This window comes from Dermacentor silvarum, chromosome 9, assembly GCF_013339745.2.
Source record: "Dermacentor silvarum isolate Dsil-2018 chromosome 9, BIME_Dsil_1.4, whole genome shotgun sequence".
In the NCBI taxonomy this organism is placed as follows: Eukaryota; Metazoa; Arthropoda; class Arachnida; order Ixodida; family Ixodidae; genus Dermacentor; species Dermacentor silvarum.
Window position 1 is genome coordinate 130,929,762 of NC_051162.1, and position 24,705 is coordinate 130,954,466.

The following is a 24,705-nucleotide window of genomic DNA, read 5'->3' on the forward strand; positions in this document are numbered from 1 at the left end:
TCCATTCGAGTCCCCACATTACTGTGAGCCCTTGCTCTTAAATAATAAGTTTGAACTTTTATATCACATCTTAGCAGCAGGTTACTAGTTAGGAATGCATTGAAACCATTTCCGTTTTATGTTCATCTCGAAGGTTAGTCAACGCTGCGTAGATTTCGAATGGGGAAAATACCTCCTCTGTTACAAACAGCCCAGAATATTTTACTCTCGAGCAACCGTTTCGAGCAAGCGCACTTAATCTCGATCCCCATCGTCAGCTGTCGGCGCAGTCCGCGCTGGGTGGCCATTTGATGATGTGGCAACTGACGACAAAGTCATGCGAACAAACACTGGCGGCAAGCGTGCGTAAGGGAAGGTGCAGCGGGGTCGCGGCTGTTCTGTTGTTCTTTTCGGCAGTTCCCGCAGTCCTCGGCAAAAGATTGATGCCCCTTAGAATCACTGCTAAATGTGGTTCATTGAACACTTTGCTAAGGACGAAAGTGTGATTAAAGGCCTAATTATTTAGGAAGATTGACGGGCGTTTTTCTATGCGGTAGCTTGCTTTGAGTGACGCTCGCGAAATAACCATTAGCCACCACGGAATCTTTCTCCTTATTTTCGGGATTAAAATGACATAACTTTCAAGTTCAAAACCTCTCACTTGCCAACATCGAATGCTGCAGAACTCACAGTGCTTCGCGTCGCTTTGCATCTTTATCGATCCTGCTAATTAGGACAGACGCTGCAAGGATTCTCTCTATGCTTGCGCCCCAATGTACCTCGTCTGAGTGGAATAAACCACACTTAATGCAAGCCCGATTATATTCTCTGAATCCTGCCTGAAGCGTTCGACTCCCATCAAGATTTCCCCGAAGAAATGCGACCCTATTCTGTAGGCTGTATTCGGGCGACGCGTTTACCAATGCCTACGCGTTCCACATGTGAATGGCCCCAGCGTCAACAAGGAAACAGCACAGCATATTCTGGGCCAGAGCCCGCAGTACAGCGTCCAATCCCTACTTCACTCACCCCAGCGCACGGTAGTGAACCGGAAACTCAAATCTCGTTAACCTCGCCGCTTTCTCTCTCTCGGTGTTAAAATCAGCTAAATGCAGTGCCTCAAGCGCGGTGTTAGATTTTTTTGCCATTAGATCTTTGCAATAAAACGGGCACATTTCCATAATTCGCGGCCTCCGTACAAGTGCGAATTCATTTGCTATTACCGCAGATGCAACTTACAGTCATTCTTCCACTGCTTTAGCGGAAGTTTCATGACCAGTAAAAGTATCGGAAAACTCTGACTACAAGCAGAAACGGTGCTACGACGCGCAGCTGAAGAAAATGCCTAGTGAGCATGCAGGCAGAAAGAACAGACAAAAATATTCACGTATATTGCTTGTTCTTTACCATTCGGCGCGTCCTAAAGAAATTTTCGCAGCAAATACTTCAAAAATTGTACAGTAGGTACTATATCCTAATCATCAGCAAGACCCAGAAACAGTTCTAATCGTGCCGATTACAGCTGCAATCTCCTTCGCTCATGGCAATCAAAGGGGATGGTTATGTTTCGCCTGCACCTAAGCTGATGACAGCGCTGCCGCGTGCTTGTGACGTCACGCCATGCAATCTTGTCTACGATTATTGATTACGTAGCATAAGTGTATAGCACAAAGTAGTAACAACAGGGAAACATCAGACACGGGCACACACTAAAAAAAAAAAAAAAAAACAACAACAACAACAAAGCATTACTCCTTGTCTGATGTTGCCTTGTTGTTAGTATACTTACAGCTATGCACTCTCGCAACATGATCGCATAGGTCGCATGAATAGGATTTTTTTTTTATTTCTCAGGAGACAAGTGCCGATATTTTGGAAAGCTAACCGCATTTAGGGCTGCAAATCTGCAACGGCGCTACTATCACATATCACCAATGAAACAAATCGCACACTATGGCGTCGAGCTTTCTTTTTCTTAAGCACCAGTCAGCATTCGGTTTACTGCGCTGTCGTTTCGCACGTAAGACAAATAAAATGATACGGCCAGCACGTGTACAACAGGTGAGCTTACCCGACAACACTTCGTATTTGCCTCTTGCTGCAGGGAGTGAGCCGGTACCTGTTTGTGCCGCCGTCCACGTAACTCATGAGGCTTCCGGCGGACCACGGACATTCGCGGTGCCCGACCGGGTCGTGTTGGGCGCCCAGCCTGCAATTGTGAGAAGCGGCGTTCGTCACTAACCGTGAGTTGCATTAGACAAATTGCCGTCTACTATGGCACGCGCGAATGTGGGCGTAAGCATGCGAATTATTTAGATCCAACGCACATTTAGGAAACCCATCTGAAGTGAAGCTTTTTTGAAGCGGTGCATTAAATTCTCTATAACTGTTCATACTCTGCAGCGAGTTTTGCAACATAGCGATAACATGCCTGCCCGGTAAATTACGGAGATTAAAAACAGAGTTGGTATACTGAAGGCCAAATTAACGAAATAATCAGTTAACAAAGAGGATAACATGATTCATGCCAAATACAGCAGAGGTAGCAATTACTAAGCCTCGCGGCGTACTGACGAGAAGGGCGATTGGAAGAACGTCTTACAACATTGTGTAAAGTGGTAAGATTGTTAGTAAATACAGGTTGTAGACATTCACGCACTGAACTCGTGACTTTCTGCATAGCCCTCCCTGATAAGATTGTATATTTCGAAACGATGTGCTGGCAGAGAATACGGTACAGAGCAAGGGGAAGTTTATTAAACCAATATACGCAAGTAACACGGGTACTCATGCTCTAAATGCTTTTAACTAGCTTCGGTATTCGCTAATTCGCAACTGCAATTGCAAACGGAATTATTCGCAATTGCAAACGCAAATTCAGCAATGCAAAATGCGAACTCGCAAAATGTGCTGCACAACTGGGCTACAAGCTGCTTGCCTAGTTTAATATAACATGATACATGCTTCAGCAATGGCTAAAGAAGGGCTGAAACCAAATTCTGACTGACTGAATAAACTATATTGAAACCAGCAAGAAGTGATGGCTGGGCCTAGGCCTCCCACGTGGGGACGTCGAGGTGTTGCCCCTTCGCCGCCTCGCAGGCTTGCTGGGTCGCCCAGAGTCGGTCGTCGAGGTTGGAGCTTCGCAGGGCACCGTGCCATCTCGACGAAAGGGTCGTGGGATAGTGTCGGGGTATTGTTGTCTACAATCCCAAAGCATGTGTGGAAGTTTGGCTGGCTGTCTTGCCGATATGGCACGTGGGATTGGGGTAAATGTCTGGGTAGATCTTGTTGTAACGGTGTAACGAGGGGTAAGTGTTGGTTTGTAGCAGGCGGAAAGTTGTAGCCTGCGCTCGGGATAGCTTGTTGTGTGGGCCTGGGAAAGTTCTGCGCTCTAAGTAGAAGGATTTCACAAGATAATTGTAGCGTTTCAGGCGATCTCTACCGGTGTGGGCAGCCTCCCCGTCTCCCGCGCGGTTAACGAGCCCTCGCGCTAGGGCGTGGGTAACCTCGTTGAAGTTGGGGAGGTGCGGGTGGACGTTGCCTACATGAGCTGAGAACCAGCTGATTGTACCCTGATGGTCGGTTGAGCGGGGTGCTTGTTGCAAGATGCGCAAGGCTTGGTGTGAGATACGGCCGTAGATGTAGTTGATAACGGTGGAGCGGGAGTCGGAGACAATGGCACGGCATGTTGGGTCTAGTGTGGCTAGCGCGATGGCCACTTCTTCAGCTTCCTCAGCGTGTGGGGTTACTAGGCTGATAGCATGGTGGAGAGAGCCTTGACGCGTGGGGACGGCTGCAAAGCGGGTGCCGTGGGGATATTCGGCGGCGTCGACGAAACGCACACCGTCGTGGCGAGCAAGGGCTTTGGTGAGAGCCGTGGCACGTTCTGTTCGGCGTGCGCGGTTGTATTCGGGGTGCATATTTCTGGGGATAGGTCGGCGTGAATCTAGGCTCGTATGGTGGAGGGGATCTGATGTTTAATGGCGGTGTTGATGGTGGTATAGGTGATACCGAGCGAGGTGAGGATGTGGCGGCCCGTCGCTGTGAGAGTCTCTCCAGCTGAGAGCGCCGTTGGACCTCGATGAGTTCTTCCAGTGTGTTATGGACGCCTAGGTGAAGGAGGAGGTCAGTGCTAGTGTAACCGGGGAGGCCGAGGGCGTGTTTATAGACACCGCGTAGGAGGATGTTGAGTTTGGTTTGTTCAGCCTTGTATCTTAAATACGCAGCAACATGGGCGACGATTTTTCAAGCGAAGCTTCTATTGCTTCACAAGTGTCAGCGGCGGCGGCGGCGGCGGCGGTGGTGGTGGTGGTGGTGTTATACGCTAAAACCCCATCGAAAACCTATCTAAATCTCGCGTCTCGTTCACTTGGTATATACCAAAATTGGTATGAAAGGGTACGAATGTACTACTAACATGACTGATAGGTCATGGCATCAATAACGTGACATGCTCGTCAGTTCGGTCACGATTAACGATAATAAAATCACGTGTGGCACATACCCGCATTGAATATGCGGGTATAAGAAAGGGATATGCGGGTCTGATCCAAGGACAAGAAAGGAAGAAAGAAAGGAAGAAAGAAAGAAAGAAAAAGAAAGGCATCCGACCAATCAGGGTCGTTTGGTGTGTCACGGGGAGGGAAAGGGAAGGAAAGGGGGGTTGGGCGCGTGCTCCGTCGGGCTTCCCTCGCCTCAGATGGGCAAGTTTAATAAGCCTTACTATATAGATTTAGAGTGTACACAAACACCCCATATATATTTTTTCCAGACTGGGGAATATTTGTTTGTATTTAATGCTTAGCACTCACGTGTGCCCAAGCTCGTGTGCCATCGTAAAGACTCCCCGGTATGACTGAGCAATATCTTCTCCCAGTGCGACTCTTTCTCTTGTGCAGACTCCCCCGACGTACGAAAGACCTGAAAAAAAAAAGATTAGTACGAAGAAAAACACACACTTGGCCACGAACGTGTTCAGCATGGCCCGGAGTAATAGCGACACACCACCACGACGCGTGCACCTTTTTATTTCTAACGTGATTTTTGCACCTAACATTGTCAGTATTGCTTGGCAAAAAGCTTCTAGATCTTGATACTCTTGTCACGTAAAATAGCTTTGCTCGTAGAAACAAAAGCACGCGCATTAGCAATCGAAAGAGAGTTAGATTTATTTACAAAAAGGCGAAAAGTTCGGCCGGAGCTACGGATTGCTCGGGCCTGCTATTCTGCACTAGTTAAAAAGGGACAGAGAACAAAATTAATGATGACGATGATGAGATAAGAAGGTGCGTTTAAATGTTCGATACGTTGCGGCATCTCTAAAGCCGCTCGTCTAGCCCAGTGTCTTGTAGAAAGGCTGTAGCTGCTCTTCACGGCTGCGTTCTTCGCATCTGGCCAAGCATCCCAAGCGAACTCATCAGATAGCGGTCTCTTATCAAGGTGTGCGATCGAAGAGACCAATTTCTGTCGTTCTCACACGCACGCACGAGATATGTGAAACGCGCGTGCAAGTGCATCTGCTACCTGACAGCTGAACTAGTGTGATATCATTCTGCTGTTCGCATTAAATCATCCCTGGTTTTGTGTATTTTTTATCTGCTGGAATTTATTCACATGCATCACGAAAAGATGAAGCAGCATCAGGACATTTTATTTACCTAGCCACGAACCTAACTGATACTGCACGTACGCTATAAGAAAAAAATTAGACTCGAAAGTCCTCAGCAGACGGACGAGAGAGAAGCGAAACGGTGCGTTGCGCGAAACTCGCACGAAACGGTTGCAGCGCGCAACCATGGGCTTCGGCTGCGGTCGGTCTATTTGTGGCAACTCCATGCAGTTGAAGAATGTAGCTAAAATGCACTTCCAATCCACCTCAAATCATGCTGAAATCGAGCGCTTAATGCAGCTCTAGCTAATTCTGCTCAAATCCTGCGCTTGTGTAGTTCAAATGCAGCGCTAATGCAGCTCGACTAACGTGAAACCTGGGGAAGTGCGAAGCAGTGATGCGCCGGTGCAGGAGTAGCGCTGAAAGGAGCAGCAATCGAGCGCTTGTGGGGTGGTGGCGCCCTCTCTTGCGTTGCGCTGATACCAGTCTGGCGTTTCCCAACTGATTTTAACGAGTTTCTGCTAATTAATGCATTTAATGCTTGATTATTCCTGTCTATGAAATTGTTCTGAATCATGTTATTTTATTTTGAACGGGTTTTGATTAATTGTGCACTTGTTCAGACCCTGTTTTGAGCACTTGTTTGTGAGCGTGATCACGACGGACGCCGCCGACAGCCCGGGCCCCGAAAGTGCTTCGCACTTAGTTTGCGCCCTTTGGAGCTTATCTTATTTCCAAACAATAATCGCCATCTGTCTGGCGTTTCTTTCCTATCTGTAACGCTGCGCGCGCCCGGTACCTTTAGGGTCACGAACGGCCTGTGACCATCAGCGCGACATAGCGTTCTTGACAGGAAAGTAGTGAGCGCGCAGTGTTAACGAAAGGAATCACGCGCAATATAGATGAAGGTTATTGCTTGGGTACAATATAACTTCCAGGGGGCGTAACTTTTTTTTTTAGAGGAAATTCTTCGCTAGAGTGCTTTCCTTACCTGTCATTTTTTGCTCGGCTGCTTGACCACTCTTACCGTTCACCATGTCTCGACTGCAAGTAATAACGCAAATTACTACACAACCTTAACCAAAAAGAAAGAGCGCACAGAGTGCGAGTTTCATAGACACTTTTAGAGTCACTGATATTCCGCTAAATAATAATAATAATAATAATAATAATAATAATAATAATAATAATAATAATAATAATAATAATAATAATAATAATAATGATGATGATGATGATGATGATGATGATGATGATGATGATAATGATAATGATAATGATAATAATATTAATAATGTTTATTTTCATCACAGTGATGAAGGAAGCTGTAGGTAAATACAATGACATTTGCGTAATACTGAGTTGATGATGCTGATGTGGCCATTCCCTTTGAATCCGGCGGTTACAAAGTGTGTAGCCAAGCCAAGTGATTGAAAAAAAAAAATAAAAAGAAAACGCTCCACATAAGAGAGAAAAAAGGAACATGGAAAGCTAGAGATAGCGGGAGACACACTGCGTGAAGATCAGGGATTGGAGTCATTGCGTCACTCACTCCCACTCGCAGTCCACGTCCTTACCGCGGTATCGCCTGCCACCAGAACAGGAGCCGGGCCTTCGTATAGTCGATACGGCAGCAGCGTTCAACGCACTTGATGCACCCGCAAAGCCCAGTGCCCGAGGATGGTTCACACGTACACACCTCGCACACCGTATCATTGCAAGGTGTGCACGTGTGAACGTTTCCTGGTAAACACATGCGTACTACGGAAAAGATACGGTGGCATGGGAACTAGCAGACGCTATGCATATAAGAAAATTTGGAGACCAGTGTATCAGCGTTCCGTCGTTGTCTGTTTACGAGAATGAATGTAGTTATCTTGCTCATATGATGGACATTAAGCTTGGTGTCATCCTAATGCAAACTATTTTGTTTATGTTCTTGTGTGCATGCCGGAGGGTATATGAAGCGAAGCATCGGGAAAAAAAATTGGCCGTAAGTTTGTCGAGCGATAGCACGGTTTTGCTTGCTCTGGGAAAGGACACAGACCCTGCTCGGTGCCGTCAGCAACTACCGCATCTACAATTGCACTGCTGGTACGTGTGATCAGCAACATGCTGCTCGGTTGAGCAGAAGCAGCGAGATAATTGACCTTAATGCTGCGTCTCGCTTCAACGCGAATTAAGCGTCGAAAAGCACAGCGCATACGGAGCTACCAGCACTCGGCACATTCTGTACACATCGCAAATCGCTTTGAAGATGAGGCACGCGTGACCACGCACTTTGTCCACATCGCAGATATGGACGCCCACGTGGCGTACGCAGCAACCGCTGGTAATGGCAGGCGAAGTCCCGAATTTGACCTTGGCCGAGCTTGAAGGTCAGATTTACGGAACCAGGCGTTTTCTGGGTTTGTACCTGGTGTAGTAGAGCTATCGCTCTAATAACATAAGTTGCCAGTGTGCATCTGTCCGTGTGTGTTCTTTGCCCGTGTCTTATTTTGCGCCTAAAACTATTTCCATCCGGGATATGTGACCTGGAATTTGGAAATGAACAAACTTGTGTTATCGTGAAAATCCCTTCAAAGTGGATGAATCTTGCGAACTCACCGGCTGCAATTCGTAAATTGGAACATATCTATCGGAAAGTACTTCATTTAAAAGTACGAGTAATTTTGTGAATTAGTCGAATATGAATTTGAATATGAATATGAATCTGAATAGTATAAAAAATAGTAAACCCGGTATATACCGAGTAGCACCCATCCCTGAGGTATCACCCATGCCCACCCCATTATTTATTAATTATTGCGATAGCAATTATATGGACACTCCCGGCGCCTTTCTGCTATCGCTGTTGCCGTGAGGTTCCGTATAAAGTCCAAGGGCGATAAAATTATCGTCGCGTGCCGTATGCTGTATGTGCGAGTGGAAGCGTGCGAGGGTGAGCCGGCGATCGCGACTCAATCTCGCGCACACAAGGGAGGAAAGCGGGAAGGAAGCGCGCCGTCATCTGTGGCTAGCAAGGCTCCGGGGGGAGGGTAGGGAGGGGGGAGGGCGTTCTACTTCGGCGACTGCTGCGAAAGGCGTGGCCGCGCTGGTCGCCCTATCTTCAAAGCCTTCTGCGATGGGGACAGAGTCCGCCGTGCGCTGTGTTTTCGCGTCTTGGTTCGCGTTGATGCGACAGGCAGCACGAAGGTCAATTCGCTCGCTGCTGCTGCCGCGCTTTTCCACACTCCAGCGTTTCGACAGCGAATTTCGCGGTCATCGAGTCAGATGTGTTCATGTTTGCTTGTGCCATGCCATGTTTGCTTGCGCCATTCATGTTTGCTTGTGTTTGCTTGTGCTTGTGCCATTAACCATGCTTGTTAATTTAATACGCCTATGTTTAAGAGTTTATACGGCCGGTAAAACTATTTATTATCCTTAGTTCGTATAGCTGTTCAATAATTTGCTATTGCAATCGATACTCCGCCTTTTTGGGCGGAACTGTGACTTTTTTATTTGGTACCTGCTTCGGCCATTACAGGCATTAAAACAGAGTGCCACAATTCAAGACAAGAAACCCACAAAATTACTTTTTTTAATGCAAGGAGACAGTAATTATTTGAAATAATATCAACAAAATAAAGCGACAGAGCTTACCAGTGTCTTATTGACCGTACAAAAAAAATAGTGCGAAACGTCATCCCTAAAAGGAATTTCGCGTATTTTTGAGTTATGATCTTATCTTTGTGAAACGTAAGAGGCGGCTGAAAATACAACTCTCCATTGATGCCAACTTTAGAGAAATATAACAATTAAATATTTAATCTAATATTTCGAGAGTGGTCTTCTAATTTGTCCCAGTATAGTGCTTTTTGACTCTCCGTCATATTGAGCGTCCTATCAAAAAGTGTAAATCACGTCAGAGGCGCAGAAAACTTCCCTTCTCTTGGCACTTAAAGTATATGCTCAATGTAAAACACTGTAAAAGACCCGCTGCATTACGACATACTGACACAGAGAGCAAGCACCCAAACGTCTACGTACCGACTTGTTTTGCTTAAATGCCTTACACATAATATTGAAACTTGCAGCACAGCTACAATGAGAAAGATTTAAAATATTTGAAACAAATTTTTGAATGCGACTATTTTCATTAGTGCTTTCGCTTTATGTGCACTATATCATGTCGTGCACAAATGTGCACACAGCCCCTGAAATGGTTAATGCCGATTACGAAGTGAATGCCTTTCCTAGAGATCTCGTTTCACCCTGTCTTGAGTCAGCCTACTCAATTTGTGCCTGCTAATTTTGAAATATTGTCTCCCCCTCTAGTTTTCTGGTACCTTCGAATGTGTTATCCTTCACTTGACACTCATTTTGTGACTCGTGATTCACAAAGCCATCAAAAGCTTAGTCCTGTCACCGTCACGGCATTGGCGTTCATCATAAAACAGCGTTTCCTCACGGGTATTTTCTCAAAAAATGGCACGCCGGTGACGTTGGCCTATGCTCTTAACGTCACCGACGTCCCATTTATGGGGAGAAGCCGGCGATGAAACGTTGTTCTATGATGAACGCCAGTGCCGTGACGGTGACAGGACAAGGCGTTTAACGGCTCTGCGAAACAGGTATTAGGCACCATTTGTGTCCAGCCCTATGCATTTACATGAATTGAGCATGACTTATGGCGCTCTTGATCTAAACTAAAATATCGGTTATACTTCCGTTTGCTCTAACACGTACCGCCGTCTTCCAGCCTGGTAACGTTATGCCTAAGAGTTTCGTTTCACTGTTCGTTTCAGGGCCTTAGTTAATCTTCATTTTTTATTCCCCAAATTTCGGCGCTATCGGTTAGTGCTCGCCCGATGCCCTGATTAAATGTTTTCATTCGAAGATAATGACAAGCTGTCGAGGCCTTCTACTTACTCGGTAATTAGGTACACCACGTCAGTCTGCTCTGGAACGTTCCCTTCCCTTATGTACTGCGTCAACCCTTCAATGGTGCCGTAAGCTTCCAAGTAACCGCCGTCGATGTACTTGGCGAATACATCCATCTGCACAAAGTACGAAAACACCAAGAAATTTTTCGTAAGCGAAACCATTTTCTTTCATGCAGTAGACTAGTGCCTCGTATGTAAGTGAGAATTTTTGTAGGAATGTGAAACGAAGCCAGCGCATGCTTCCTTGCTCATTTTGATGCGAAGACAAGCTTCAGAAATGAAAAATGCATGCCATTATGGAGATTCACATTTCTATAAAGAGGCACAGTGTGGGCTATGAGATACGCCGTAATGGGGGCTCCGGATGTATTTTTACAGGCCCCCCGGGGTCGTTTACTGTGCATTAAAAAGTTGGAAACAACAATATTTCGCACTTAGAACGCATCGAAATGCAGCCATCGTTGCTGGGAGTTGAACCCGTGACTTCGTGCTAACTAGCGGAGCGTCATAAAATATGAGTCACCGTGGCGGGTCTTCAAGAACAAAGATGGCATTTTTTCAACGTGGAAAGGGTTCTTGACCCAGCCTAAGCCAAATGAATCTCTCTGGTCAGTGTCGAAGTAGAGTTGAACGAACAAAATAGAGATACCTACTCAAAGTTCCTAAATCCGAACCAGACACTTAAGGCTGAGAAAGCCTGATTTCGAGGTCACGCGTAGTCCTTCTACAAAGATATGTCGGGGTGCCATTATTTCTGGCCCAAAAATAAATGCGTCGCACACGGTATATCGAATGATGGTGCACAGAAACTCCTGCAACTGCATTCACGGAGGTGCAAACGTTGTAGTGATCGTTTACGCAATACTGAGTGCGTCACACGCTGCCATAAGATTCGAGACCATTAGCAGCTGATTCATGGTTCATACAGTGCGAAAATGAGCGAACATTAAAGCACTCGTTCGTGTTGGACAGTCATTTCAGTTTTCCGTAACAAGCACGCAGATTTAATCCAGAGGCAGCAAATGTCAAAGTACTTTCGAGTGTTCTGATTGCAATTATTTTTGTTGACGTCCCTTCATCTTAGATGTCGTAACGCATTCACCGTGCTTCCAAAACTACTGCCTTTTTTTTTCTTTGCTTTGTTTAGTGTACTCACCAAGCTCCTGGTAATTCCGACGAGCCTGAATCGAATTCGAGGGTTGGTCATGCCATGGTACCGGAGATTTACCTGAAACAAAGTTACAAGAGAACTCTAATAAGCGATGCATGGAAAAGAGACCTGCGCATACATGGGGTACTTTTACATAGAACAGGATGCAATCTATCCCTGCTGCTATAATTATTTAGGGCTCTGAGGTAACACGCCTTTTCTTTGGCAAGCGACAGGGATGACAAATCGGTTACATTTGTTAGTCCCACCGCAAGAGCTAAAGCAGAAAGTTTAGCGCATGCCATGCGTGGTGTGTTTACACTGCAAGAACAAATAAACGCTAAAGACTTCCTTTGTGGAAATGTAGTTATGTGGTATGTTGTGTATTTATGTGTTGTGTTGGTCCGGGCATGCCTACAAAACCGTGAGCTTATGTGAGTGTTGTCCGCCTATATTAGCTGCTTTCTCTTCTTTATGAAACTGCACCTGTTTATGCATGTTCACGCTTTTTGGTGAAGAATTGTGTGCTCCTTCCTGCACCCGCCTGAAGAATTTTGTATGTGTTCGGTTGCTTTGATGGTATGCAATGTTTTACGATACTCTTTGTTCTTTCACATAACGTTTGCTATGCGACGAAGAATCTACGGTGCTACCGGAAGGCACCGAACTCTCCAGTAAATTCACACCATTAAAAAGTACTCATTGTACCACATTGACTGCATTTTTTGCGAGTTGTCTTTCCAAGGAAACAGGTTGAAACTTCTGGGACACAAGTATTGGGAACGCACACGGTCTGTGATGTGAAAGTGCGGTGACCACGTTTTCCCAATTAAAAACTAAAAAAAAATAGTTTGCGCCTACCACTGCTTTCTTCTTGGTCAAATTTTGCAGCAAGACCGTATTTCGTGGTGCGGATTGTTCAGTGTAACACTTGGCAATATTACGTATTTACCTGGTTTGTCAAGAAAAAAAAAACGAAATTGTCTTCATTTTCGTGCTAGCAGTGAGTGACGTCCAAACGTGGCGGATATAATGTGACCTGGTCACCTGCGGCATCTGCATTTAGGCAAATCATGGCCTTCGAGATTGGTGTCACTGATCGCGCGGGGGAGGGGATGTGCAATGTGGACATGAGGGGCGCAGCCGAAGGCAACTTCGCAATGCTTTACAAAGTAAGCAATTAAAAGAGCCATGAGTTCTGTTAAACGTTTGACACCCCAAAGGGCAATATTTCTGTCAAATTTGAGCCAATACAGCGGTAAACGCGAGCTTAGCAAAATAAGTTTCGTAAAGCAATATAATATCCCTGCGCTTGAAAATCCCTGCAAAATGGCGCGCCTGAAATTTTTGCATTCCGTTTATGACAGGAAAGTAAATATACCTGCGCAGACCTACGCACAGCCGTTCTTACAACGCGCATCCAGGTATCGTCATGTGCATAAACTGCTCCCATAAACTGCTCGGGCAAACATATTCAAACATTATTTTTTTTTCCTCGAACAATTCTTCAGTGGAACAATTTGCCATCGGATGTCGTTTGTGCTGATGACTTCGAGAAAACTTTGCTCGGTATGAACTTGGACTGAGCCTGAGTTTTTGTGTACTGCTTCTATTAAGCAAGAAATGATTCTAGCTCCCGTTGTTGGTGACTTTCAAGTGGCATTGAGCTAAAAGCCAGAGCCGTTATCCAAGCACTCAAATGAGAACATCCGGGTAATCAGTCAAAAGTTGAAAAATGATATCTCTGGCCTGAAAGCCTTTGTACAGGACCGCATTACATACGCTAGATACTTCCCAAACAAGTTACAAAAATATTGATTCCGATTTATTCCTAATGTTTGTTGCCAATATCACTCAAGCTGTAACTTCTAGTACGCTGAAGTTTTATTTGTCAGTTTCAATAGCGACGTTCAAAAAAAACAGATAGAGAGGTTGCCTGTGCTCTTTTGAACGCCAGTGGTCCATGAGTCGTGAGCTGTCCTCAACAAAAAGAAAATGTTGCAGTGTTGGAAGAAGAAAAGTGGTTCAAGGCGGCGGCACCAAAGGCAGAAAAAGACGCCACATGGTAGTCATTTCATGCTTACATCTACTCTCCAATACGGGAGAGCCAGCATTTTTTGATTGTGCTGCTTTCAAATTATCTAACTTTCTTTTGTCTTTTTGTATAATCTGTAGGGACAATTGTTCAGATTGTACTTATGGAATGTACTGACCGAGTATTTCCTAATGTAACCCCTTATGTAACACCCCAATAGGGGTCTTTAAGGAAAATAAAGTGATGTGATGTGGCTTTATTATCGAAGTGCTTTATATATATATATATATATACATTTTTTTGTGCTAGACATTGGCTTTGGTTATATTACTGTGCATTCTTTTTCATCTTTTCCGTTGTATTGATCGCCCATTGTATATTCTTGCATATTTTTTAATATTGCTTTTGATGTGGGTATTATTGATTGTTTGTTCCTCTCCCCCTGCCTGGTCTTCACTGACCGCAGTATTTCCTAATTTAATTAATTAATTATAAGTAAATAAATAAATAAATAAATAAATAAATAAATAAATAAATAAATAAATAAATAAATAAATAAATTACTAAATAAAATATTTTCAAGAAAGAAGCACAGGCAATTGTTTTTCGCTGCAGAGCACGAGAACGCTGGAAAAATGAGTTATATACTGGATACGCAGTTAATCCAGCAAAAGGAATTGCTAGCAAAACCTTCATTCATACAGCGTGGGGATATCTATGTAATTTTCCTAATCAGAGCTGGAATGATGTCCTTGTTATTTTATTTTGCTCGGCGTTGCTGTTCCGTGTTCGACAACAAAATGGACTCACTGCATTCACCATCACCGCCAAATAGGTGATCAACTCGTTGTCTCCTTGATAGTGGGATTGATGTTGTTTGTCTGATATTATTGTAACCTCCACCACGAATTCTTCAAATAGTCTTCTTGGCGATAGAGGTCCCGAAGCATGGACCTCTGGCAAAAAAAAAGAAACATGATGTTAAACAGTGAAATGTTATAACGCGTATACGAGACCTCACAGCTTTCGCTGATGAATCTTGGTCTGGTCGCAAATGCATGTGATAAATATTGCCAAAATTAAAGCATTGGTAGTCCTTGCGAAACCGGCGAGCAGTATTCATGACGCGGCGAGACGTTAAAATTATGGCTGAATAATAGTTACCATGACACCAGCAAGCCTTTTGGGCTTCAGAGCATGACCTAATGACCCTGTGCAGTTGAAAATCTTGAAGTTTCAGTTTTTAGTTAAGAAAAGCCTACAAAATTGCGATATGTGTAACCCTCAAATAAATTCCGGCAGCTGTTTCCATCTTTTGAAAATATGATATACGCAGCTCACTTAGTTCAACATTTAATCCACTGGTGGATCTTTTAACAGCCGTCATTGCCGCTAGAGTACGTCAAATTTCGTGCATTTTACAGTAGCTAGTTAAAACATCCGCAAGCACTTCAGCTCAAAGCGCATCATGTAGTGCAAGCATTTAGAAAAGAGTCCTCAACGAAGTCTATAATTTCGCAAGAATGCATACGCCAGAGCACAGGCACAGCTCGCAGCCAATCATGGGCTGTCTCATGGGATGACAGTGACATTTTCGAGATGTTTCGAAGCTGTGCTGCCTCTGTTATTACTTCTTCTTGCATAAGTAAAGCAGCGACAACGATACTGTTAGACAGGAGCCAAAATGTGCGAAAATTTTATTGTGATCGAAATGTTCAAGGCGACACTTTTTGCTGTGGCATGACATCCCCAGATATAGCTTTCTTAGGTTACTTTCTTTTTTTTTCACCTTTTCTTTTGCTTCCTGCTTCAATGATGAAGCGCCTTGAAGACAGCACAACACAGTTATGAAGATCAATTTTTTGCCGGCAATACCGTATTTGCTACAGTAGATTTCAGTTAATGTTTAATAATTTTTTATTGATAATAATAGAAGTCACGAAAAAATATTTGTTAACCACTTTTACGGCGCATGAAGAAGGTGCCATTTTAGTACCCATTTTTTGACAAGCACTAATGCGGAGATAACCTGCGAAATTTCAGTGAAGTGTTATTGGCGTTTATTTTGTTGTTTACGAAAAGGACTCCCCCTATGCACCGCGTGAAGGATCTACGTTGAACCTAAATGCATTTTGCGCCAAATTTTGAGGGGGAATATGTCGAAGCAGAGGTAGACTCCGTATTCGTACTTAGACCACGTGCCTAAAGCACTGACCGACCATGGCTTAAATTCTTTAGCTAGACCTGGCTCTACAGTTCATAATTACGTACATAATTAAACGCCCATGGTACAATAAATAGTAAACCAGTGGTTAATACCGCAGTAACAAAAAGTTAACCTTTATTTGCATGGTTCTGAAAAGAAATTACTGAAAGCCATCGACAAAACATATCGCGCGAGAAAGGCTGATTGTCGCAAGACTAAATTCTGAAGCCTTTTTTTGCTTGGATCACTTCGAAAAGTTACGTGAGGAGCCCTTCATGCCTCCTTACCACGAACTTTCGATAAGTGTAGCAACAGTAACCTGAAGGCTTTCTTAACCTGCCCTCACGTAAGAAGCCTACCCTCCCCTCCCCCTCCCCCTCCCCTCGACATCCGACTTAAGTCGGGTGCGAATGCTTTTATTCATTGAAATGAAAGACGTTCGTCATTGAAGTTTGACATTGAAGCAGAAACACAATGATGCATGCACGCATTCTTCCAATTTTGTTTTCTTTAGGCGAACTGTTGCCGCAGAGGAGCGTAACTGAAATCGATAAAATCACCTGCGCACCTTTATCGTCTACAATATAGTCGCATCCACCAAGGTTTAACGAAACTTACCAGCTCATACAGTATTTTGTCCCCATCAACACTTCTCCCTGTAACATTACGCGGCCATGAGAGTACATAAAAAGAAAGTATTCGGATCTTACGCACTTGTTGGAATCTGTTGGAAGGGAAGTTTTAGTGAAGCGGTTATCAAAATGCTCTAAAACTTTTTGCCATGCTCACCAGCCTTCACTAAGCGTGCCAAGGAAGCTCCCAAAACTGACGCAAAGCGGCCGCACTGTCATGAAGAATCTGGGTCACTTTGCAGCTGGGGCGCAAGGAAAACGGGACTAGATCAGTCTGTGGCCTCTGGCAGGTGCGCCTCTTTATTGATTCAGCAAGAAACCCGAGGTAGTTGTTGCTATTTTCCAAAATTTCTTTACCGTCTCGGCCAAGAAGATATAAAATTTTTCTTTAGCTACCGCATTTATTCGACGAGTAGTGCAAAATGAAGAAACTTTAAAGCAGGCTTACCTTTCGGCCACATTGGCGTCATACTTTGCAAAGGTGCTTGGTCATTGGGAGCTGGAGAGATAAGTAGGTTGTGCTTGAGTAGCTCATATTATGGAAGCTGGAGCTGTGGACACTTGCGTCTGTTATTTATTAAATATGCACTTTACCTTTAATAATATGCATTACATCGAAGACTACTGTCAAACTCGTTCCTATGACTTGTTTGTAATATCAGAAACATTAGTTTGCGTTAGTAGTGAGTGACATACCACGAAGATTGACGACTTATATATTTTCATAGGTAATGGTTTTGCACAGTGGTTTTGTATTCGAGCAGGCTCACTTAGGTGACAAATCTAGCATGGGTAGTATAACTATCTGTTATCGGTAATAAACTTCTAGAAAAAAGGTAATATAATCACTGAGCATTTTGCGTTAAATGTATGTTCATTTTGTTCAGGAAATCTGGTGGTCCTTGCTTGAACTGAACGATGCGCCAGTGCGCGCTGCTCTTTATCGTAAATTTCATATCCAGCACCGTTTTGCTTGTTTTCTCAGCGCTTTATTTCCTATGTTCGTCTTGTGGTTTTGTCTTGTGAATTGGTTGCTATAGATGATATTTTTGGTAAAAATACTTTTTGAAGTCCGGCGCAACATTGTAACAGAGACGTGTAAGTTATGCTACAAAACGTACCTGATTTTGCAAGCTCGTCGTCGACTTCTTGCACTTCATATATGCGATGAAGCACGTGACCCTGTGATGAGCGCTCGCCTTGTGGTAGGGGCTTGATTCTAAGCCTATGGTTAATGATGCCTTCCTGTTAAGTAGAGTTATTATAAAACAATTCAAGACAAATATAAGATCAAGTTCACTTGCAGAAGCTAGAGCAAACTAAACACACAGAATATAAAAAAAATGCAGCAGCAGGGGTTTTATTGCACCTAACAAAGGAGGAAATGACCGTAACTCACACAAGTTTGTAGCACATTGATACAAATAAAAATTGTTCAAGTTGTCTTGCATGAACGCTTTATTTCTAAAGCCACGCGCCCCGTAGATTGTTGACAATGTCTTCTGGTGCGGAACTCGAATTCGCGGGATGTATTCTTGACCGTGGTGGCGGCAGTTCTACCAGGCCGAATAGCAAGAACATCCGTGGACCTAGGTTTAAATTTCTTGAATCAATTAAACTTCAAATCGTCAAAGCTTTTTAGCTCCATAAATCAATTATTTTAATGGTCGAATTACAATAATAAAGTTTCTGTGTTCTTAAAGTACGCACAAAATTGAATTTCATTCAGAAGCTACAAAGCTTAGAGGCGCGGAAGTCAGATGTTGCCCAGTGCATTATGTCCGCATAAGCAGTATTGTAATACTGTGCTCTTTCCACTCTCTCCAACCCCTTTGTCCCCCACGCCAGTGTAGGGTAGCAAACCGGAAACTCACTTCTGGTTAACCTCCCTGCCTTTCCTTTCTCGCTTGCTCTCTTGAAGGTCGGCAGTGCTTGCTAAAAATGATATCCTATCCTAAAGCTTGTGAAAATGAATGTCTGTCAGTAAAGCAGAGCGAGTATGACTCTCTCGTACTGCTGCAGCTCGCCAGGGCTATTCAGTGCACCAAAACCAAAGATTTGTGCGTGAACTTGCGTTTTGTATAATTATTGTTTTCTTCATTGTGCTTGAAACCATTTCTTTAACATTTTTACAGCATATGCGCAGTTTACAATCAATCGATTCCGCTTAAATTAACTTTAACGCGACTGCGTTTGCACCAGATATCTGCAATACCTTGCCTATTGCGTTTTGCAGGCAGGCAGGCAATGAGCTTTATTTTATTGCGTTTAGCACAAATGAATATTTTAGTCTGTTAAACCTTGGTTGAACCTGCATACGGGACGTGTTGTAATGTTCCTTTTGGGCGATAATATTTCCGCGGCACTGCTATTTGTCCAGTACTTTTACGCTCGGTAACTTACAACTTTCACAATTCCGTCTTTCTGCAACACCGTTAGCGATGATTGATGGTGTTCATCATGATACAGCGTTTCTTGAATGGAAGATGTGTCCACCTGCACAGTCATGCCAATAAAAGAACATTTATTTGCAATGAAGAAATTCGAACACGGTATCTGAATGAGTCATCAAGTAAAAAAAATTGGGCGGTCCCTGATGCCACATTTGAGCGAGAGATGTGTGAAGGCGCAAGTGGTGTCTTTCTAGGTGTCTCCATGTGCCATTTGTTTGTGTTTTGCTCTGTCGTTTTCCGTGTTCGTTATCTATGCTATGTCGAATTGTTATGGCCCATGAGCACCACATTGAATGAACACCGATCATAGCGCACGCCACTTGCTCAAGTGCCACATGAGTCGGGCCCAAGTACACACAGGTGCACCCGACACTGATTTTTACCCGCTGTAACACTAATTCAATAAATAATACTCAGGTGCTCGTTTTACATGCGTTTTCAGCTCGAAGCACGTCGCTCGGTAGTTTCATCAGGTGGTGTCAATGTGCCGATGAGGATTTGTATTGATATCCCCTTTAAAATAGGGCGGCCACAAATATTTACGAGGCCTGTTTGAGCTAATCATATATTACTACATCTACTGTAGTCTATCATTTAGCCCACCTCTCCTGGATCTCTTCATTGATAAATTTTATCTATACTGTACAGTTGCTTATGCCTACAACAAACCGGGTTCTGTCGATTCCTTATCTACTTTTTTACAGCAATACACTAAACGTATCTTGCTTGTCTCGACAGCTGACCGATTTATGCTCACATATGCTTTGAATCCCAGTGCTTGTTGAAGGTGGTCGTTACCTACGGGTCTCGCTGGTCGAATATGTTTCATCAGCTGTGTTTTCGCGGCTTAGTTCAATTTGATGAGAGCGGCGGGACTAAGGTCAATTCGCTCGCTGTTGCGGCCGCGCTTCCTCACTCCAGTGTTTTGACAGCGAGTTTCCGTGGTCATCGAGTGAGGTGCATTCATATTTGCTCGTGCGCGCGCGCCACCACGCTTGTTAATTTGGTTATTATGCCTATGTTTACAAGTTTACACGGCCGATAAATCTACTATCCTTACTTCGTATAGCTGTCCATTAGTTTGCTATCGCAATCGATGCTTCGCCTTTTGGGCGAAGCTGCGACTTTTCGCTCTTTCAGAGAGACGATTGTTCACTGACCTCCAGCGGAGCAATATCCCGCCTCCTCGTCGTCCAGGCCGCGTACACGAAAAGAGAGACCTACAGTGACACGTCAACCGGCTGACACACGGCGCGGCCTCACATTACTCAACCGACGTTCAGTAGCTCATTATCTTTCTTTTCAATTCTACACCCTCGCCCGTTACCTCCTCACTGACCCGCTTTACCCTCTCTCCCCTTTAGAAGAGCTGTAGCTATATATATATATATATATACTGTGCCGAGGAGAGCATATGTCGCCTTGAAAAAGACAAGTCCACTTGTCGGAACGTTGGCTCCTTCTTTCACCTTGTTCACGTGTTACTCATCGTCTTGAATTACCATCTTCCGCATTCCCCGCGTTTTGCTGTTTCATGTATTTTAGCTACTATTACTATATTTTTTACAGCTGTATTACACTTTATTACAACTGTACTCAAATCTAGGCTCTATTATTGTACACACTACCCTCATCGAACATTGTTATTCGGACATGGGTCCCCTATGTTTTCTAATAGCTTTGGCCACTAGATATGTGCTCGTGATTGGGAGTGCATCGTGGTCGTTGCATCGTCGTCATTCTATGTTTGTCATCCGACTCTGGTCATGCCGTCGTCGTCATCGTCATACAGTCTTTAATACAGTCGTCGTCACGCCATCGTCTTCGCACACTCGTCATCATCCCATTATCATCATACGATTGGCATGCCATTAGTCTCATTCGTCTTACAGCCATCATCGTGCATTCGTTGCCATACCTTCGTCGCGGTGCCGTCGTGGTCGTACTTTCGTCGTCACTTCGTTGCTATCATTTCAGAAACATATATAATCCCGCTGTCGTCTTCGTCATTCTAGCGACGTCGTTCCTTATTCGCCATTCTATCGTAATCATGTCGTCATTCAGTCATGATTACGCTGTCCTTGCATACCGTCGTTGTAATTTCTACATCGTCAGACAGTAGCTGCAATGTAGCCGTTCTCATAATCTCGTTGTCGGGCCACGTCGTCATTCCAGCTTCCTCATGCGTTTGTAGTCTTGCTGTCGTTCTCATCAACTCGTTGTCATCCCATTGTATCCAAGCCATCAGCATCCATCAGCACCATCAGCATCATTTCACTATTGTTATTTCATTGTCGTCATGCTGTCGTTCCATCGAATTCCTTCTTGCTCATTCTATGATCATCACTGAGTCGTCATCATGGTCATTGGCGACCTTGGCAAGCGAGTGCCATATCAAAGTGTGGCGGTAGCGGAGACAGTGTGCATCACATGCAGCCGAAGCAACTCAAGTGCCAGAATGAGTGCTACAGATTTTAAATAAACGAAACTTCAGCACTACGGTGTGTCGTTACATTGCTCTATTGCTAACCGTATTATCGTCGACAGTCATCATGGGTTCTGCCGTAATGTTTTTTTTCTGCTTTTTCTCTACTCATTCTGACGTGTTTAAGCCTATACACCCTGATACCATGCTAATCGCATCTCGTTTTAAAAACTCGATGCGTAGCATATTCTGTACACCCACTAACGTGCAGCCCCATTTTTTCGGGTGTTTCGTTTTCTAGCCAACGATACACCTATCAGCTCGACCTAACTTCAGGGTCACGCCAACTAATCTGAGCGTTCCTATGAGCCTGGCTGGTTTCCACGTTCTCTTCTTCTGCACACAGGCACGCGCTCCATCTCAGCATTTTGTTTCCCCCTCTTCCTTATGCGCCTATCCAGCGCGCGCTTCGCCTCCTTTCCACTCTCTCGGCCGTGGAGGAGGGATTTTTGGATATAAATATCACTGAGGTGTTTGACCTCTTTGCAATATAATTTGACTTAAAAAAATGGCTGCGGCTTAGCTCAGCTAACCCTGGATATGCAAAGCGAAAGCTTGGTTTAGCCTGGTTAAGTCTTGGTTTCACTTGGTTAACCTTTGATTTAACTGTAATTATTATACTTAGGCACACACTCATCGTTAAGCCAGGTATAAATTATAAGCCGACAAGTCTGAGCGTTTTGCGAGCCGAACGGCTCGCTCTTCCTCAGTCTCCGACGCTAGCTTCGCGCGCTTCGTATTCGGATCCTCTCCAGTGCAGCGTCTCGCCGGGCGATATCCGCGGTACAGTGTACTAGAAGTACACTGTATCCGCGGGGTGTTCAGACGCCGGCGGAGATCGGCGCGGCGAGTCACGTGATGCGTTGTCAGGCTACGGCGCAGGTACGGCCAAATTAAGGTCAAATTGCTGGCGACGGCGAAACTCGGCTGGACTAGGTTACTAAAGCTTTCGTTTTAAAACCACCCAGCGTTTTTGGTCAATGCGGCGAGTAGGAAAAATCGCAGTTCGGAAAGGGGGTGGCCAAAGATGGTTATACTAAGCGAAGTTTATGGGTTCACTTGTGTCGGGGTCGGTGTACGCGGTATCATCATCAGCATTGGCTCGAGCGTCGTCGTCTTCTTCCGCAGCTGGCTCGTTGGCGCCCCTCGGATTGCGCTCGTGCTCGTGCTCGGCATGCGCTCGTGCCACTGCTCCCACGTTTGTCGTCATCGCCTTCTGCCACAGCTGGCGCCATTGCCGTTCATCATTCCAGCGTTCACTTCTCTTCTGTCATCGTAATGGGGAGGCCACGTTTACCGGGGTTTGAGCCATTGCTTAAGGGGGGAGGAGCCATTTATTGTCTTACGTGACGCACAGATGTAATTTTCATTCATTCATTCAAATAACCTTATTGAGTGCCCTGCGATTTGGTGGGGTGGGCCTGGACTCCGCCTAGGATTCGGCCAAGGGTTGTTGGCCCTTGATGGCTTCCTCGGCTCGCTGGAAGGCCCAGAGTTGGTGCTGCAGGTCCGAGCTGAGCAACGCAGACTCCCAGCGCGCGCGAAGGCTGTCGCTGTTTGAGGCTGCATCACTGTTATCGTGTGTTACACATTCCCATAGGATATGCTCTAGGGTGGTTCTAGAGTCGCAATGTCTGCACTTGTCAGTCATATATAAATCTAGGTGTATTATGTGCATGATAGCTGCACTCGGATAGAAGCTGGTTTGTAACTGCCGCCATTCGACAGACTGTTTTTTGTTTAATTTTGGGTGAGGCGGCGGGAATGTTCGCCTCTGCAATGGTGTTGTGTAATTTCATGAAATGAAATCTGGTCATTCTATCTTCCCACTCCCACTCGTTGGCAGTCGCTGAGGCGGGACTAACCGAGGCTCGGTGCGTAAGCTCTTGAGCCATGATGTGCGCCACCTCAATGCTACCGTCTGGTAGTGTGTGAGCGGGTGTCCAGATGAGGTGGACACTTCTGTCGTGGTTATTATCTAATTTTAGGAGTCGTAGTGCCTCTGGAGAGATTAGACCGTTGTCGAAGTTTCGTATTGCCGTCTGGGAATCACTGATGATTATATCTGCTTGTGTTTGTGCTATGGCTAACGCGATAGCTATTTCCTCTGCGGTTTCTACGTGTGGCGTGTTGACGGTAGCGCTCGTCGTGCATTTTCCCTCGTAATTTATCACCACTGCTGTGTAGGCGCGCTTGTGTCTGTATCTAGCTGCGTCTACAAATGTGGTGTCCTTGCTGTATATTTCTTCTGTATATTTCTTCAGTATATCGCGTGCTCTGCTTTCCCGCCTACCCTGATGGTGGGTGGGATGCATATTCTTAGGTATTGGAGATATCGCAAGCGACTGTGGCGGGCGAATGCTGCTAACCCCGCCGCCGAGCAGACTCGAGACATCGAACGCAAGCGACAACAGCGACGAGCAGAGAATCGTACAGTGCAACGGAAGGAAAAGTCGAAGGAAAGGGAAGTACAAGTATTACGAAAGGGAACGAAAAGTAGTAGGTAAGAGAAGGAAAAGTAGGTCAGGTACACACACGACGAGCTTCGCTCACCCCCATTTTCCCGACAGGGGAAGGGCTGGTGATTCTTTAGAAGACTCCGCGACGTACTTTACAGGGTTTCTGTTTTTGTTTTAAGTTTTACAGCCATAGTGCGTATCATTTTTTTTGGGGGGAAAGGCACGTATGCACCACACACAAGATGCAGGAAGCACTGTCGACAGTATTTTGCTCAAACTAGGATAACACTTATGTCTGAATAAGTACAGCCACAAGCATGAAGCACACCTGCGCCAGAGAAGTAATACAACAAGAAACTCCAGACGAAGACAAGGTTTTTTTTTTTTGAAAATGAAGAACTTAACACCGTGGTTGTGACACACATGCATTAAATTGGTTTAAGTGTTTGCTAGTTCCATATACTTTTGCTCTCTTCGTATCAGACATTAAAACAGATATACGCTGAAATGGTTTCTTACTGTTTTCTTCGCGAAAGTACAATGCAAAATAATTTGGAAATCACTTAAAAATATATAAATTTGGTCATCATCGTGTTTCGCCATGTCATCCGCGAAAGACTTCACTTTTTCCGAAGCCTGCCGGCACAGTAAAATATATCGGGACAAACAAACAGACAGATTTGTTTCGTGCAGGAAGTCCAATAGCGGGCGGTGGTATGGCCCAGAAATCCAGAAAAAACTTTGTGGTTAGCCATATGGTCCACATCGTT

General features: G+C 44.8%; 1 protein-coding gene across 1 annotated transcript in view; it reads right to left on the minus strand.

Annotated features, from left to right (window-relative positions):
• Positions 1 to 24,705, minus strand: part of LOC119464310 (venom metalloproteinase antarease-like TtrivMP_A) — a 41,959-nt gene that overhangs the window by 11,254 nt on the left and 6,000 nt on the right. Inside the window, exons 3-11 of the mRNA XM_037725222.2 lie at positions 18,942 to 19,034; positions 17,660 to 17,783; positions 16,987 to 17,037; positions 14,511 to 14,656; positions 11,672 to 11,743; positions 10,502 to 10,629; positions 6,582 to 6,634; positions 4,794 to 4,902; positions 2,051 to 2,188 (exon numbers count right to left, since the gene is read on the minus strand). Coding sequence (XP_037581150.1) covers positions 2,051 to 2,188; positions 4,794 to 4,902; positions 6,582 to 6,634; positions 10,502 to 10,629; positions 11,672 to 11,743; positions 14,511 to 14,656; positions 16,987 to 17,037; positions 17,660 to 17,783; positions 18,942 to 19,034 — 914 coding nt within the window. The remainder of the gene's footprint in view (positions 1 to 2,050; positions 2,189 to 4,793; positions 4,903 to 6,581; positions 6,635 to 10,501; positions 10,630 to 11,671; positions 11,744 to 14,510; positions 14,657 to 16,986; positions 17,038 to 17,659; positions 17,784 to 18,941; positions 19,035 to 24,705) is intronic.